At 39.4% G+C, this 18,985-nt stretch overlaps 1 protein-coding gene and 1 pseudogene across 3 annotated transcripts in view; one reads left to right on the forward strand and one right to left on the reverse strand.

Moving 5' to 3' along the window:
• The window catches only part of HPSE2 (heparanase 2 (inactive)), a 505,349-nt gene that overhangs the window by 55,246 nt on the left and 431,118 nt on the right, over window positions 1-18,985 (forward strand). For 2 of the 3 annotated variants that reach the window (XM_006089948.3, XM_023754851.1), the window contains exon 3: window positions 4,947-5,108. The exons of the other annotated variant lie outside the window; for it this stretch is intronic. In XM_006089948.3, the coding sequence (XP_006090010.1) occupies window positions 4,947-5,108 (162 nt within the window). The remainder of the gene's footprint in view (window positions 1-4,946; window positions 5,109-18,985) is intronic. 3 annotated transcript variants of the gene reach the window in all.
• On the reverse strand, window positions 11,795-12,293 carry LOC106697379 (annotated as a pseudogene).

The following is an 18,985-nucleotide window of genomic DNA, read 5'->3' on the forward strand; positions in this document are numbered from 1 at the left end:
TTGAATATTTCTAGGAATAGGAAACTCATTCCATCCTCAAATAGCTCTTTTCCTTATAGGACAGGTTCTGTTATCATTTTTTCATGTGGAACTGTAGAGTATGTTTTTTGGTTATTCCCATAATGTTTGACTTTTGAGATTTACATGGAGTAAGTCAGTTATCTCTTCTATATGAAAGCAAGTTTTCTTTGCCAAGCTTACCACTCTCAGTCTTCTATGTCTCTTTACAATAACAGTAGATGAAAAAATTGAGGCTTACAGAGGTACTTTCACTGTCACTTCTGCAACTAATAAGTAAACACCAAATCAGATTTTTAAAAAAATCTTTATTGTTGAGATTATTGCAGATATCCCTCTTTTCCCCCCTGTGCTCCCCTTCACCTGGTTCCCACCCCACCCCAGGCCCTCGCCACCATATTGTCTGTGTCCATAGGTAATGCACATATGCATATAAGATCTTTGTCTCATCTCTTCCCCCAACCCCTCACACCCTCTTCCTTCTGAGAATAATCAGTCTGTTCCATTTCCATGCCCCTGATTCTATTTCATTCACCAATTTATTCTGTTCATCAGATTTTTTATTCATTTGATTTTTAGATTCAATTGTTGATAGATACGTATTTGTTACTACTTTGTTGTTCACATTTTTTATCTTTACCTTTTTCTTCTTCTTCCTCTTCTTGAAGAATACCCTTCAGCATTTCATTTAATACTGGTTTGGTGGTGATGAACTCCTTTAGATTTTTCTTGTCTGTTAAGCTCTTTATCTGACCTTCAATTCTAAATGATAACTTTGCTCGGTAATCTTGTTTGTAGGTTCTTGCTATTCATCTCTTTGAATATTTCTTGCCACTCTCTTCTGGCCTGCATAGTTTCTGTTGAGAAATCAGCTGACAGTTGTATGGGCACTCCATTGTAGGTAATTAACTGCTTTTCTCTTGCTGCTTTTAAGATTCTCTTTGTCTTTTGCTCTTGGCATTTTAATTATGATGTGTCTTGGTGTGGTCCTCTTTGGGTTCTTCTTGTTTGGGGTTCTCTGTGCTTCCTGGACTTGTAAGTCTATGTCTTTCACCAGGTAGGGGAAGTTTTCTGTCATTATTTCTTCAAATAGGTTTTCAGTGTCTTGGTCTCTCTCTTCTTCTGGCACCCCCATAAATCAGATGTTGGTATGCTTGAAGTTGTCCCAGAGGCTCCTTACACTATCTTCATATTTTTGGATTCTTTTTTCTTTTTGCTCTTTTGGTTGGGTATTTTTTGCTTCCTCATATTTCAAATCATTGATTTGATTCTTGGGATCCTCTAGTCTACTGTTGAATCCCTGTATATTATTCTTTATTTCAATCAGTGTATGCTTAATTTCTGACTGGTCCTTTTTCATTTTTTGACATTCTCACTAAGATCCTTGAAAATCTCACTAAGTCCCTTGGAGATTTCTGGAAGATTCTTGAGTAACCTTATACCTGTGGTTTTGAACTCTATATCCAGTAGTTTGCTTCTTCCATTTCTTTCATTTGTTACATGTTTCTTTGTCTCCACATTTTGGCTGCTTCCCTGTGTTTGTTTCTATGTATTGGGTAGAGCTGCTATGTCTCCTTGAGTTGATAGAGTGGTCTTGTATAGTAAGTGTCCTAAAGGGCCCAGTGGCTCAGCCTCCTCAATCACCTGAGGTGGACACTCTAGGTGCATCCCTTTGTGGGCTGTGTGCACAGTTTTGTTGTAGTTGAGCCTTGATTGCTGTTGGTGTCACTGGGAGGAATTGACCTCCAGGCCAATTGGCTGTGGAGACCAGCTGTGACTACAGTGGGAGAGCTGCTGTGCAGGAGACACCCTTATGGAGCAGGTCTTGCTTCAGTGGGGCTTTGGTGTTCACTGAGTCTTCCCCTTGAGTGTGTCACTTATGGATGTGAAGAGTTGTAATCTGGTATGGTCTCACACTGACCACCAGGTACACTGGCTCTTGGGTCTCCAGGAAGGTGTAAAGTCAGCCACTGCCTGGGGCCACCCAGCAGGAGCTACAGTGAGATCTTCAGATTCCTCTTCTTTGTATCAGGTTTGGAAGTGCCCAGATCAGGCCCAGCAGTGAAGCAAGGGAGGCTGGTGCTGGTACTGGGTCTTGGGCCTTTTATTGATAGGTTTGGTACTCCCTGACCCAGCTGCAGCTTGTTTGACAAGTTTTTAGCCTGAACAAGGACAGGCCATTCATATGTAAAAGCCATTGCTCACAGCTTGGGCGGGGTCTCAGGAAATCACCAGGGCTGAGCAAACAGAAATGGCTGCCAGTCAGCCCTGCAACTGGGGAGGTTCCAGCAGGGAAACAATGAACCCTATGAGCACCTCTGTCTGGAAGAAAACTGCCCCTAAGTTTCTGCTCAGATGCTAGACAGTCCAGTTTCTCCTCATATGTGTCTGGGTCCCCCAGAGCTTTGCCTGGCACTGAGCTCAGAGGTAGCGGGAGCTTGTAAGTGCAGTTTGTGGTGCATGCCTTTTAAGAGGAGCAGCTGGGTCTCCAGCAGCCTGTGTGTCACTCAGCCACAATCCGCACTGGTTTTTAAAAGCCTGTAGTTCTTACTGCCCGTAGGGACTTCTTTTCCCAGCTCTGGGACCCTGGGCTGGGCATCTGGTGTTGGCCTGGGACCCCTTGCTCCTCTGGGCAGCCTCCGCAGAGACAATCTCCCTCCCAATTAAAAAAGGGGCACACATGGGTGCCAGACCAGCCCGTTCCACACCTTCGCACCTCCTACCAGTCTCAGTGTGCTTTCTTCTTTATTTCTCTAGTTGTAGGACTTCCATTCAGCCAGTTTTCTGGTGGTTCTGGATGATGGTTGTTCTGTATTTTAGTTGTAATTTTGATGTGGTTGTGGGAGGCAGTGAGTACAGGGGTTTGCCTATGCCACCATCTTGGTTCTCCCCCACAAATCAGAATTTGAACTGAAGTCTGCTTAACTCCAACTCTTTACTCTGCTTCCCTTGACTGGCATAGAATGCAGTGTGGCTATGTAATCTTTTGTATTCTGGATGTTCTGGTTCCATTAATTTAGTCTAAAATTTAATTAATTTTTTTTGGTGGCAATATTATATTTGGCAGTATATCACTGGCTTATATGTTAAGCTTGTATTTAACTAAAATTTACAATTCTTAATAAGATCTTAAATATCTGAACTTCTGTCTGGTATGGCCTTTGCATATTATCTTATGTAATTAATTTTCAGTATAAATGCAGGACTTTGTGTTCATGTCCTTACCTACAAGTTGGGGATCCCATCCTACATTTCTGTGTTGCCAAGATAATTTTGAATGTTGAGCCTATCATCTATGATACTTACTCTTCCTTCAGATATATGACCATGTGCATCTTTGATAAGTATTCTCGCTTTGTGTTTATCGAGTCTTTGATACACTGTTGAACAGATGAAGTATAGATAAAAATCCATAAAGAATATCTGTTTCCCCCCAAACATTGTCATAATGCACTTTTCTAAAGTCTAGGAAGTATGTTTGCCCATGCTCATTGTTTTCTTTTCTTAGTATTATTAATATTAAGATAATATGGTCACTTTCTTTCAAGGTTTTGGTTGAATGAACCAAATATCTTATTTGCTTAAAGAACCAAATATTTCTACGGGTACCATCAACACGGGCATTCTTTTTGTTTGTTTGTTTCAAAGCCATTGGTGTCAGCAGTGAGCACTGGCAGAGCAGCTTTTTTTTTTTTTTTTAAAGCATTTTCTTCAAAATACTTTAGTTTGCTAGGTAAAACTTGAAAGTTTCTAGAGTTGTTATCCAAATTGCTATTGATAATATAATTTGTTTCTATGATAATCAGCTGAATTATATTTTAACTTATAAAAGTAAAACAAATAACTTTAGGTCATGAAAGCTTTCTGGTAATTGTGACACATTCTAGAAGAATGTTTATTTTTGAGGAAGGCTATTTTCTGAAGAATACTTTTACTTTGAGTGTAAATCACACTGTATAAAAAGCAACCTATCACTAATGGAAAAATAACTGTGAAATAGAAAGATCTGAAAAGTTACTCTAGCCCTGCTCTTGCTTTCTTTAGTGACTCACAAAATACTTCTAAATTGAAAGGACAATTACTGAGTCAGAATGTATCCAGAGGTACATGAAAAAAATATCAGGAGAAATTCTGAGTAGCTTACCCACAGAATGGCAGCTCTAGTTTGAACTGAGTAGGCTGGCTGGGAGGTAAGCTTGAAAACAGGCCAAGAATCCTGAATACACATGCTGGAGCTATCACTTGGTCCTATGGCATGAGATAGAGGAAATGACCTTCATAGTCACTAGTATTCAGACAAAGTTGTATTATTTTTTTTCCCATGGAGAGTGCTAAAAGGTGTTAAGAAAAGGCTCCGTGAGGTAAATAAATACTAGAGGTGAGCTTAGAAGAGGAATGGAGGAGTGAGAATCTTAAGTGAGGTTAGAGAGAGAGAAGAAACAAAAACATCTTCCAAGAATTTGGAAATGACCAGAGAAACTTGCAGGATGTATCATGAAGTTGGAGACCCTCAGGTTTATTAATTTTGAATTTCTTAATTCCGATGAAAATAGTGGTAGTTTATAAATTGTAATTTTGGATAAAACAGGACTGTAATATGTGTATGATTTTTGTTTTATTGATTTGTTTATTTATTTTTTAACTGTATTTTTATTGATTTCAGTGAGGAAGGGAGAGGGAAAGAGATAGAAACATCAATGATGAGAGAGAATCATTGATTGGTTGCCTCCGGCACACCCCCTACTGGGGATCGAGCCTGCTACCCGGGCATGTACCCTTGACAGGAATCGAACCTGGGACCCTTCAGTCCTCAGGCCAACGCTCTATCCACTCAGCCAAGCCAGCCAGGGCTATTTGTTTATTTTTAATTTTTTTGTCTTTCATTTGTGCTGCCTGTCCCCCCACCCCCTTTTTTTTTCTTTCTGTAGACATTGTTCGGAGTGATGTTGCCTTGGATAAACAGAAAGGCTGCAAGATTGCCCAGCACCCTGATGTTATGCTGGAGCTTCAGCGGGAGAAGGCAGCTCAGATGCATCTGGTTCTTCTAAAGGAGCAATTCTCCAATACTTACAGTAATCTCATATTAACAGGTAAGGCTATTGGAGCCGGCTGGAATCTTAGAGCACTGTAGATTGATGGCCTCCATCAGTTAGTAACTTGATGCTTGGGAGACACTAAAGTGGGATCCAGATGAGCCCACATCTGTCTGTCTTTACTCACTATATCCCTTTTTAAATTGTGATGACTCTTGTCTTCCTATAAAAAACATTTCTTGTAGTTTGCAGATGTATTTTGGCTTGAGGTTATGGGCGATTCAGCATGTGTGTTCTTAAAAGACAGAACCAATGAAAACCTAATGAAGCCTTATAAAAATATTACTTTTTAGATGTGTGCCAGTAGATTTGAGAGAATTACTAAATTTGGTGTCTAAGAAGCAGCTATTTTCCTTTTTCTGTGTATGTCCTTTCTATGAACCCAGTGAATATAAAGATGAAATGCAAAAGAGATAATGATGCACATGCAGAGCTGAGAATGTTCTGTTCGTGGTGGAGTTTGAAAATATCTGGGGAATTTGATTTTCTTTTTAAGAGCAAAGAGGCTATGAGACTGAGTGATACTCCCTTACATCCTTGGTTCTAGAGGGGAAGTGAATATGTGTGAGAGCTCAAAGGAAAAACAACTTTTTGCAGGGTTGCCTGCAAACTTTGCTGGTAAAGAGCATGAGAATTGCACGTCTTTGTCAAACTTTGGAAAATATTCTAATAGCAGGCCCTGCCCTGGTAGCTCAGTTGGTTAGAGTGTTGTCCCAATACACTAAGGTTGTGGGTTCAATCCCCAGTCAGTGCACATACAAGAATCAACCAATGAAAGCGTAAATAAATGAAACAATAATTGGTGTTTCTCTATCTCTCTTTCTAAAAAATCAATAATAAAAAGTTTCTAATAACATTCACTAATGTGAGAATCATGAAGGACTTGAGACGAACTAATAAGAGCAGCTCAAGTTACCTTCATTTTCTTGAGGGCATGCAAGGCAGATAGATCTGCATTATGTTTATTCAAATAAAATTTAACAAATCAAAAGTGTATTTTCCCTTGTTTATTAATATTTAAAAAATAAAAAGATGGATTGGATTGTCTGACAGGCTCTGAACATCTCACACTTATTTTTGTAAAGTCTAAGTTAGGAAAATTTTAACTTTTTTTTTTTTTACAGGCTTCCTGGCATTTTACCAGGAATTGCTGAGTGGCAACCAAATTGTTTTGCTTTGTAAAAAGCACAAGTCTTTTTCAACTTTCCATTTTGTACCTGGTGGAAAACTCAATAGCATGAGATAAAAACCAGATTTAAATGTGGCTTTGGTGAGCAGAGAAGAGGATAATGGATTTCATAATATAGGCCCTGTTTTTTGCTCTTTGATAGGTCATTAAAGAAGGAAAACTTAAAAGTGATTTATAGCCAATGATGCATTTCCCTAAATTGGTTAGTGAAACTGTGTTTAGATGTTTGGGAAGATTTCTCTCTAGATTTATTCAGTCTACCTCAGATGTACAAATGTGCATGTATTTAATGTTTTTCAATTCTGTTATTGGACATGGGATATTTTTATTCTATCCTTATTTGAATATTTTAAGCACATATTGGAGAGGTCAGACCCCATGTTCTTTAATGTGGCATAGAAAGGACTTAGGGTAATTCTAACCCTAAACTGTGGATCCAGAATGTGGCTCAAAGGCATATTATCTTTGAACACACACAAGTGTTCTATTGAGTTCAATGGAATCTTTTCTAATTCTCAGTAACATAATCTTTTTCGATGTTTATTCACAGTTCAAACTGTTGGAATCAACATTGTCAACTTTTACCCTGACAACTTGCTTACTTTCCACTAAACAAACTTACCCTAGTGAAGAGCCTCTTTCCTGCTCTTACTTCTCCCAAGCTACTTCAAAGAGTCCTTAGGCATTTTCCACATTTTTCACCCAATGTCTGTGCAGAGGTGGTACCTTGCTACAGACAGAGCATTTGGTGTGCCCCGGTATGTTTACATGAAAGTTTAAAAGGTTTTGGTTCCAGGTGTTGGGAAGAGATGGAGTCATTTCAATTTAGCACCAATGGTAAAACTATTTTAGTGTCCTTTAAGTCTTTGATTTTACACAGAGTGGTTTTCTAATTGTTATGAAGTTTAATCCTTGATTTCTTATATAAATTTTGAGAACATGGTCTCCAGACAGCTAAACATAATATTTAAACATAACTAAACTAACTTTTGTAAATATTTCCCTTTTTAGTGATGAATGTATATTGGTAAGGAGGGTGAGGTTGAAGGGGCAGAGACCTCTCAGATGAAGTGACTTTCTTTACCAACATGTTCAGAACACCTACTCTTGGAGCTCTGCTTGGTGATGTCCGCTTATTTTGTGTAACTCTGGCATAATGTTTGAGTATTTATGTGGGAACAGGATAAGGAAGCTGGGCCTCCAAAATCTCAGGAAGAGATAACTTTTTCATACCTCTGCCCTCCCCTCAATACCTCTCCCAGTTATTTAAAGAATTTCATGTATATGGGTAGCAGTGTGTCATAATTGTTTCCTGTTAAGTTAATGATATTTATTTTTAAATTGGAGAACTAAGATCACAGTATAAGAAAAATATTAATAAAGTGATTGAAATGTCACTATGGTAAGAAATTAATAAAGTTATTGAAATGTCAGATAAAAGCACGTTAAAAATATTGGTTGTTGCCCTCTGCATCACAAGCAAGCCCTCATTCTTAAATGTTTTGTCTTTATTTGGTATGACTAATAGCATTGAGGTGAGAGGCATGCTTTCATGTTCTTCATTTCAGCTCATGATTTCTCTTAAGCAGACACCCCTAAGATGAGGGTAAATGATATTTTAGTTTTGATGATATTTTGACCATTTAATAAAAGGAAACAACTCTACATTTCTAGCAACTACCCAGTTAATGGAAACTAATAATAATTCTTTAATGCATACATCTTATTGAAGTATTCCTCATTATATCATAATTTTAGGAAGGTAGATATTTTTACATGATTCTAAGCATGTCTTAATATTTTAATGTAAATTATTTACATGGTATTGGAAATAATGTTAGCCTCATCTAAAATAGAGGGTTTAAAGTAAACCTTAAGGTTACAGGAAGGTGAAGGAGTACTTCCAAAAGAACATCTGTGATAGAAATATTTTAAATGGTGATGAGTCATATACTACACTTATTACACTAACTCACCAACACCTCTGATTGTGTACTCATCTTGTGCTTCTTGAGTCTGAGAGTGTTAAATGTCACTCTTTAAAGAACAGGGATCATGTCTTTCATTTCTTTGTGTTCTCATGATTTTTTTTTTTATCCTCACCAGAGGACATGCTCATTGATTTTAGAGAGAGAGGAAGGGGGAGGAAGGGAGAGAAACATTGATGTGAGAGAAGCATCAGTTGGTTGCCTCCTGTATGCACCCTGACCAGGATTAAAACTGCAACATTTCGGTGTATGAGATGATGTTCCAACCAACTGAGCCACACTGGCCAGGGCTCTCATGATTTTTTTATTGTATGTGCATGCTCTCAAGATTCTTAATCTAATAATAATGCTCTATAAATTTGTTTAAAATGTTCTGCTGTCTACATAAAGGATGAATTCACTTGAAGACTCTTTTTAAGGGATAATTTTAACATCAATTAAATAGCTTTTATAGGTTTAGATTCAGTTATTTGTCTTCCCTCACCTCACCCCCCTTTTGAGGTGTAAATTGAACTTTTGTGGAGGATTCCTATACTATAATCAAATGAAAAACAGAAAATAAAAGTTGAAAGTCAGCCTTTAAGGGCAATACATTTTCTAGGATTTTGTTTAGGACATAAACCCCTGGAAGGCAAGGAATAACTAGACAGCCCAAACCATGGCCATTATAAACCATGGCGTTACTCAAGATGCACATAGTACCCCGTTGTGGTCCATTCTTCTAACTTCAATTAAGAAAAAGGGCTCAAATCAGTGGAGTGAAAACTGTTCTTTCAGTTCCCACAAACCATAATGCTCAAAGTACTATTTCCAGATCTTTTAAATTATTTACATTATATTCTACAGTATTGAATAGAACATAATTTTATTTAATCATTTTCTTATTAAGTTCCATTAACTTCTATATATATTGACACATTTATTTCTGTGGAGTAGACATCTCAAAGTGGATGGCTGGATCAAAAGATATGTATTTTTAAATTTTATAAATTCAGGTTTATTGAGGTATAATTTACATGCCAAAAAATAAATTCTGAAAAATGTATAGTCTATATAGTCATATAACCACAACCACCATCAAGATATACAAGATTCTGTCACTCTAAAAAGTTCTCTACCAAGCTGTAAAACATAGAAGGAACCTTTACCTTTTGCAACAGCATGGATGGACCTGGAGATTATTATGCAAAATGAAATAAGCCAGTCAGAGAAAGACGAATACCAGGTGATCTCACTTATGTATGGAATCTAATGAACAAAATAAACTGACGAACAAAATAGAAACAGAGGCATGAATACATAGAACAGACTGACAGCTGTCAGAGGGGTTAGGAGAGGGGGGACTGGATGAAAGAAGATGAAGGAATTAGGCAAAGGACATATATGCATAGCCCATAGACACAGACAGCAGTGTAGTGATGAGCAGAGGGAAGTGGAGGTGGGGGGATAGATGGAGGTGGGTAAAGGCAGGGGCAGAAATGGGGATATCTGTAACAGGGTCACCAATAAAAAGAAAAAGAAAAAGAAAAAAAGTTCTCTTATTTCCCTGTGCAGTTAATCTCCTTTTCCTACCTCCAGTCCTTAGGTGTGTGTGATCTGATCTCTGACCCTAAATGTAATGTACACAAGTAGTTGTGTGTGTATGATTTCTTTCACTTAGCATATTTTTTGAGATTCATTCATCTTATTGCATATATCAATCAGCATTTCATTCCTTTTCGTTGCTGAGTAATGTTTTATGTTATGAATATCCTACAATTTATTCATCTGTTGATAGACATTTGGTTTATTTCTAGTTTTAGTGATTATGAATAAACCCAGTGTAAATATTTGTTCTCAGATCTTCGTGTTGACATGGATTTTCATTTCTTTTGATTTTATGGTATCTTTTAACTTTATAAGAAACTATCAGACTATTTTCCAAAGTGACTGTACTATATCTTACATCCTACCAACAGTATGTGAGGAGTTCTAGTTCCTCCACATTCTTGTCAACAGTTAGTATCACCTGTCTTTTAAATTTTAGCTATTCTAGTGAATATGTAGTAGTATCTCATGGTTTTAATTTGCAGTTTATCTTTTGACTAATGATATTGAGCATCTCTCTTCGTGTGATTATTTGTCATCTATAGATCTTTGGTGAAGTGTCTGTTCAAGCCTTTTACCCATTTTAAAAATATTAATGAGTTTTGTTTTCTTGCTATTGATTTTTGAGAGTTTGTATATATTTTGGGCTATAAGTTTTCTTTATTAGATATGTGATTTGCAAATACTTTTTCCTCTGTGACTTTTAAAAAAATTTCTAATAGTTTCTTATGAAAAGCAGAAACAATTTTGATGAAGTCCAATCTATTATTTTTTCTTTTATGATTTCCATTAAAAATTTTAGTGCATCTTGTCAGGTAATTTTCAGAAAAGTTCATAGCAATTCCTATTCCCACTAGCAGTGTACAATAGCCGTTATTTCCTAGCATTCACATTAGCACTGAGTATTAGTGCTCTTTTCAATCTTTTTCAGTATAACAAGTGAGAACTATTACCTCATTGTCATTTTCTGGCTATAACCAGAGTGACTATGTTTTCACATATTTGTTGGTGATTTGCATTTTCTGTTTTGTGAATTACCTACTCATATACTTTGCTTTAAAAAAAAGCAACACTTGGGTGTTGATCTGTTTCTTATCAGTTTGTAAGTACTCGGTGAATTAGGAATGTTAATCCTTTGTCATGTGTATTGCAAAACATTTTCCTCCCTGGATATCATTTATTTTTTTTTTTGGCTCTGTTTTTAATTAAGAGCTTTAATCTTTAACTATGACTGGAATTTATGTTTATATATAGTACCATGTAAGTATATAGCATTGTTTTCTTCCAAGTAACTAGCCAGCTTTGCATACACTGTTTTTAAATAAAACATTCTTTTGTCACTAAATTGAAACATCATATATGTTATATATTATGCTCTCACATATCTTTGTACCTATTTCTAAACTCTATTTTCTGTAATTTTTCTAGTCTTTATTTCTGTGCCAATGCTATACTGATTTGAAATCTGGTAAGGCTTATTAACCACTTCCTCATTTTTCTTTCCAAGGTTCCCATAACTGTTCTCATATAATTATTTTTTGAAATGTATTTTTAATTTTTCCAGTTCAAGAAAATTCATTACTGAATTATAAATGTAATTGCAATAAATTTATATCCTAATTTGGGAAGGATTGATATTTTCTTTTTCTTTTTTATAGTTAAATTTAATATTGGCATATTTTTTTTTAATTTTTCAACTGTTTAATACTTATTTACACACACATGTTAGCAACAGGTATCTTTCTCACTTTATAAATGAAAAGTTCAAGTCAGGATCGGTCCAAAGAGCTCTTTCTTCCTCAGGGAAGTTTGCAGAGGATCCCAGGCCTTGATACTCTAACTCCTAGGACCTGTTAGGGAGGTTTTGGAAGTACAGGTAGGGAAGTGGAGATGCCAAAGGACCTACACTCAGACCAGAAGACAAAAGTACGTGGACATTTTAATGAACTCCCCTCCATGTAGCTTCAAGCTACCAGGACACAGGCTCCACCAACACCCTTAATCTTCTCCTCGGCTCTTCTGCTGAAGAACTTGGCCTTCACAATGACAGGCTGCTTTGGGAGCTTTCCCTTCCCCAGAACTTTGTAGTAGCCCGATCGCACCACATCAATGATAGGAGCAACTCCAATCTTGCTTTTGGCAGCATTGACTCTTGTCTGCTCACTGACCAGGGTCCACAGTTTATCAAGGTTGACAGTAGGGCAGAAGCTCTGGTTCCTCTTAAAGTGGTAATGCCTCATTCCAACTTTCCCAAAGTAACCTGGGTGATATTTGTTGAAGTTGATCCTGTGATGATGCAAGCCACCAGCATTACTGTGGCCCCCCGGGTGCTTCCTGTGCTTGCCGATGCGGCCGTGGCCGTGGCTCACGTGGCCCCGAAGTTTCCGGGTCTTCCTCAGTCTGGATGGCATGTCGGTGGCCAAGTTGCAAGAGCTTGGCAGATTTTTTTAAAAAAAAATCTTTATTGTTGAGGTTATTACAGATGTACCCCCCCCCCATTTCCCCTCTCTACCCAGTTCACTCTCCACCCCAGGCCTTCACCACCCTACTGTCTATGTCCATAGGTAATGCATATATGCATATAAGATCTTTGTTTAATCTCTTCCCACCCCTCACCCGCCTTTCCTCTGAGAATCGTCAGTCTGTTCCATTTCCATGCCCCTGATTCTATTTTATTCACCAGTTTATCCTGTTCATTAGATTTTTTATTCATTTATTTTTATTTTTAGATTCAATTGTTGATAGGTATGTACTTGTTGCCATTTTGTTTTTCATATTTTTGATCTTTTTCTTCTTCATCCTCTTTTTAAAGAATACCCTTCAACATTTCATATAATACTAGTTTGGTGTTGATGAACTACTTTACCTTTGTCTTGTCTGTGAAGCTCTTTATCTGACCTTCAATTTTAAGTGATAGCTTTGCTGGGTAGAGTAATCTTGGTTGAGGTTCTTAATATTCATCACTTTGAATATTCCTTGCCACTCCCTTCTGGCCTGCATAGTTTATGTTGAGAAATCAGCTGACAGTCATATGGGCATTTCCTTGTAGATAACTAATTGCTTTGCTCTAGCTGTTTTTAAGACTCTCTCTTTGTCTTTTGCCCTTGGCATTTTAATTATGATGTATCTTTGCCTGTCCTCTTTGGATTCCTCCTGTTTGGGGTTTTCTGTGTTTCCTGGACTTGTAAGTGTATTTCTTTCACCAGGCTCGGAAGTTTTCTGTCATTATTTCTTCAAATAGGTTTTCAATATCTTGCTCTCTCTCTTCTTCTCACACTCCCATAATGCAAATGTTGGTATGCTTGAAATTGTCCCAGAGGCTCCATAAACTATCCTCATATTTTTGGATTATTTTTTATTTTTGCTCTTCTGGTTAGGTGTTTTTTGCTTTCTCATAATTTTTTGATCAAGCGTTTTGAGTTCCTTGAAGACATGATTCTAACTGGAGGACTTTAAGTATTAGAGTTCTTCCTGATTACCCTAAAATGAAGCTCTGAGGTTGAGCAGAAAAGGAATCAGATGCTATTTTACATGTTTAAAATGAGACTAATGCTATAATCAAAACAATGAAGTGTTTGTGTAAATGTCAGTGGCCATACACAAATGCACAGTCATGAGATTAAATAACACATGACTAGAAGTTCTCAATTTCTCCAGCTGCTTTATGGTTTTAAGTAGAATATACTCTGTTGCTTGTAAGTCCTCTTATGAACCATCATATAAGTGAAGAATTTTTTTAAAACTCAATTTCTTATAAGATTCAACAGACATAAAATTACATTTCAATAAATATGATCAGAAGAAAGGTAACATAGGAGAGAAGGATATAATTGCAAAAACATACATTTTATACATGAAAAGCATTCTATTGGCAATTACTATAAAGAGTCATCAAAGGATGCTTTTTTAAAAAAGTGCTCATGTTCTGCGTCTCTCAGAATATACTTGGGAGCATTGATTGATTAATTACCAAGTTGATGTATGCTTTTTCTTTGTGAATCACCAAATGAACTTCCCTGTTTTCAGGAGTCTTTGTATTAGGAGACCTGGAAAAAGTGATGATTACTTGCTGCTTTTCACCTATGCTCTGTAAGATGATATAGGAAGGAGTCTTCTAAATTAATTTTAACTTTAGTTCTCTCTTGTTTTCTTACTATGAGAAGCATTTTCTCATCAGTTCCTTCATTTAGGATGATGGCATCACCTCAAAACATAATGGAATAAAAGCAGTTTTTTTTGGACAGTTAATTAAATACAGATAGCCCTCTCTGTAGTCTGGTTGAAGTTAATGGTGCATTTTAGAGTATTAGGACAGTAATCTTTCAAGATCCAGGTGGGTGTGGGAGAGGGTAGCTAGGCATTCCAAGAGCTATGCAAGGAAATCCATTGAGTGGGGGAGTCTTACTAATAATTAATTATGCAATCATCTTGTCAGAGGAGTATTAGTTTTTTATATTTTTAATATATCCTCAGAATAGAATGAGAATTTTCATAATTAAGAGGAATTGACAATTCCTCTTAATTTCATTAGTTTATTATTCATTAGTTTATTTTCAGTGTATCTCAACATATTGCATGTAGTTCACATGTGTCCAGTTAAGTGGATTTAAAGTATTAGGTGAATTTTAGAGTATTACATATTGCATGTAGTTCACATGTGTCCAATTAAGTGGATTTAAAGAAATTTTTGAAAATAAACTGGATTAAATATAGTTTTAAAGCCAGCAAGGAACAACAAAAAATTGTAATACCAGTGGTTTTCTTTCAGTATGAAATCTTTGTTGGCCACATAATGTTGTAAAAATAATTTGACAAGAAGTTGTCCAAAAAGTGTCTCTGAATTATCAAAAAAACTATTTTAAAATTTACATGTATTTTTAATAACATGTCTAATGGAACAGTGATATAATGCCCAGCCGTTATTAATATTTTAAAAATAGGAACAAAAAAGGTTTTGAATCATAATCAAAATAAGACACACATTGAAATTATTGCTTACTTAATTTTTAGCTGATAATTAAAAATTTTTATTTTGACCTATGTTTTAGAATGTAACTAAAATATTACTGCAGCAAGAGCTGCATATGAAATACATATATTACATATATAGTTATATATTAATATATATGTATATAAAAAATTGGAGATCAATAACCTATGAAGTCCTTTGTTCCTCAGAGAAGTATAGGGTAGTAGATATGAACAGGAACTTTAGGATTAAACATATACGGGTTTTGATCCTGTACTTAAACTGTACTAGTTTTGGGGGCCTTAGGCAAACTATTTAATTTCATTCCCATTTGTACAATAGGGAAAATAATGTCTTATGTGGTTTGTGAGTATTAGATGAACTGTTTTGAAGTACTTAACACAGGGCCATACACTCAATGAATGTTAGTTATTGTTGTTGTTATAATTATTATCTTAACTAGAGGCCCAGTGCACGAAATTCATGCGGGGGGGAGGGGGGCGGCAGGGAGGGAGCCCCTCAGTCCAGCCTACCTCCTCTCCAATCCGGGACCCCTCGGGGAATGTCCGACTGCCGGTTTGTGCCCTCACTTTTAACAGATGACAGCTCCATTGTTGTTTCTTTCTTTTCATGTTTAAACCCATTGGAATTAGAAGGTATTCAAAGTGTGTATACATTTTGGGGGGACACCCTGTATATCTCTAGTCACCGGTGAAAGGAACCAACGATGGATTTGGAACCCTCAGACTGGGAACCTCACTCACTCCCCACATGTCTCCCCACTCCACTTTTCACCTTTGCGGGCAGCAGGAGAATCAATGTTTTCTCTCATTGACTCAGAAAAGCACGTCCTGTCACCAGCTGCCCGGCAGGAGTGCGCTGGCCCTAAGCAAGCGAGGCTCAGTCAGGGCAGCCTTGGCTCATGGGTGCCGGCACCCAAAGTGCACATTCCTCCTCTGCAGTTGCCCCGACTATCCCACCGTTTCACTGAGAGGACAGAACTCCTCACCTCCTCTGGGTTACCGATCTTGAACGCTGACCGAAGGCACCTCAGCAAGGGCCGCCTGCACCCATCAGGTGTGTCTGTCACCACCTTCTCCCGCCTCAGCACCTGCATTAGCCCCATGGAGGTGATCTCGTCGCTGCACTGGACTCCGCAGGAACAGGGCATCACCACTCCACCCTCTCACTGTCATCTTACAGGTGCCCACCCCCAGCACCCACAACACCCAGACACTCTCCACAGAACGTGAGCATGCTGGAGGGGATGTGCGCACGTCCTGTGGGGGACATAGGCATTCTGGGGTTGATGGAAGTGCGGCGGAGGGGTGGCGGGGGGGAACTTGTGCACACCATGGTCCGGGACTGTTGCAGGCGTGCGTGGGTGACAATGTGCTGGGGGACATTTGCACTCAACGGGGGGAGGAGAAGATGTATGCACTGGAGGCCTGTGGCTGTGCAGATCTGTAAACCCCCGTGGCGCGGCCAGGAGGACGTCAATCTGGCCTGCCACGGTGGCTGTCTCTGTGATCGAGCACCTTCTGGGCCAGGAGGCGGGACTTGTGCAGCCACTCCTAGGCGGTGATGGCCTGCAGGCGCTACTTCAGCTCGGCCCGCAGGCTCTGCTTGGCGCACTCATGGCTGCTGCTGCCGCCATGTGGGGAGTACAGGCTGCTCTCCACTGGCCTACCTCCCCCACCCAGAGGCTCTCCTCAGCCCACAGGCTCTCCATGTGTGCTGCCCACAGGCCCAGAGCGGCTGGGGCGTGTGGAAGGTTTGGCTTTCTTTCCTCACCGGGGTGATGAAGGAAGCCAAGCGTCCCCGCCCAAAGGAGGCCAAGCATACTGCCCCAAAGGAAGCCAAGCATCCTGGCGGGCTCCGAGGTCGCCACCAGAGGCAGGTCTTCGGCGGGCTGGCTGGGGCATGCAGGAGGCTTGGCTTCCTTTGTCACTGGGGTGACGAAGGAAGCCAAGTATCCTGCCTGCTCTGGCTGGCTCTGTGGCTCCGGCCAGCACTGCCATTTTTGCGGCTATGGGCGCTGCCATCTTTGTGGTTATGGGTGCCGCCATCTCTGTCATGGAGTGATGGTTAATTTGCATATTACCCTTTTATTAGTATCCTATCTAATAATAGACAAACATGGTAATTAACCATACCTCTGCTACGCTTCCCATTGGCTAATCAGGGTGATATGCAAATTAACTGCCAACCGAGATGGCGGCCGGCAGCCACGCAGCTTGAAGCGAAAATGAGGCTTGGTTGCCCCGGCGATCGAGGAAGCCAAGGTTCCCCGCCTGCCACGGCCCAGCTCTGAGCTCCAGATGCAACAATGTTGCAATTATAGAAGCTAAACAAACCCCAGATATCTGCTTTCAGGCAGCTGGCCTCGGAGCTGGAGCTGCAACAAAGTTTCAATTACAGAAGGTAAATAAATCCCAGAATTAAAAAAAAAAGAAAAAAAGGAGAGACTGGGAGCTTCAGTTGAGGCTTGGCCCGCCTGAAAACAGCCCTCAGCCCCTCATCCAGGCTGGCCAGGCACCCCAGTGGGGACCCCCACCCTGAAGGGGGTGCGGGCAGCCTGAAAACAGCCCTTAGCCCCTCACCCGGCTGGCCAGGCACCCAAGCAGGATCCCCACCCTGATCCAGGACACCAGCAGAAAGACTGGGAATGACTGGTCACTATGACACACACTGACCAGCAGGGGGCAGATGCTCAATGCAGGAGCTGCCCTCTGGTGGTCAGTGAGCTCCCACATGGAGGAGCTCTGCTCAGCCACAAGCCAGGCTGATGGCTGCCAGTACAGCGATGGTGGTGGGAGCCTCTCCTGCCTCCTCAGCAGTGCTAAGGATGTCTGACTGCAGCTTAGGTCTGCTCCCCGCTGGCAAGTGGACATCCCCCGATGGCTGCCGGGCTGCCAGAGGGATGTCTGATTGTCAGCTTAGGCCCAATCCCCTGGGGAGCAGGCCTAAGCCAGCAGATGGTCATCCCCCGAGGGGTCCCAGACTGCGAGAGGGCACAGGCCAGGCTGAGGGACCTCCCCCCCTCCCCCGAGTGCACAAATTTTTGTGCACCGGGCCTCTAGTAGATAATAAAGAGATTGTTCTTTGCCATAACCGGTTTGGCTCAGTGGATAGAGCGTCGGCCTGCGGACTGAAAGGTCCCAGGTTCGATTCCGGTCAAGGGCATGTACCTTGGTTGCAGGCACATCCCCAGTAGGAGGTGTGCAGGAGGCAGCTGATCGATGTTTCTCTCTCATCGATGATTCTAGCTCTCTATCTCTCTCCCTTCCTCTCTGTAAAAAAATTAATAAAATAAAATTAAATAAAATAAAATAAAATAAAATAAAAAGAGATTGTTCTTTAGAGAATGTTTCATAGATCAGTTCATGTCTCAGATACTACTATCACAATGCAAAGTGGAAAAGAGCTAAATAGATTTCAAAAGAAGCAAGTTCTTAAGTTTCATGATTATTGTCAGCACTAAAGTTTTCCCTACATGTTTTTTGTGTGTGTATGTGTGTTTAAGGGTCTAGGCTTTGGAGTAAGTAGAGTTTATTATAGAGATTATAGGGGCAACGGGTACATGAACATCCTTGCTACACTTCTCTAGTCTCTGTTAGGGTTCTGAAGAAGAGAAATGTAACCATCCTACAATTTCTTTAGTCTTTGGCCTGTCTTTCCTTTGAATGTAATGGCTTCAGCAGTTATAGGTTACCTGCTCCTTTTTTTAGTATGAAGAAAATTTACAGTTATGCAGATAAATATCTGTAATCTCACACATAATCAAGGTGAATGTGGAAGTATGATAGATGTAGGAAGTGATAAATTGTACTATACAGCAAGGAAAAATAACATTTTGTTCACTTGGAATAGCCATTTGATTCTCCTGTGGCTTATGTTGTAAAATGTATTATTGTTACAGTGATTGATGATTAATGTATTAGGGAGAAATTTTCAGAGTTGAGAAACCTACATTTCAGCTTTGCATTTACTTTACATGCATCCTGGAGCAAGACTTACCTTCCTCAATTCATAAATTTGGAATTATAGATCTGCCTTTTGTCAGCACATTCTGAACACCTGTCATGTGCTAGCAATGTGGTATTCACTAGGGATATGTAGATGATAAGACAGGATCTGA

This window comes from Myotis lucifugus, unplaced genomic scaffold (assembly GCF_000147115.1).
Source record: "Myotis lucifugus unplaced genomic scaffold, Myoluc2.0 scaffold_66, whole genome shotgun sequence".
In the NCBI taxonomy this organism is placed as follows: Eukaryota; Metazoa; Chordata; class Mammalia; order Chiroptera; family Vespertilionidae; genus Myotis; species Myotis lucifugus.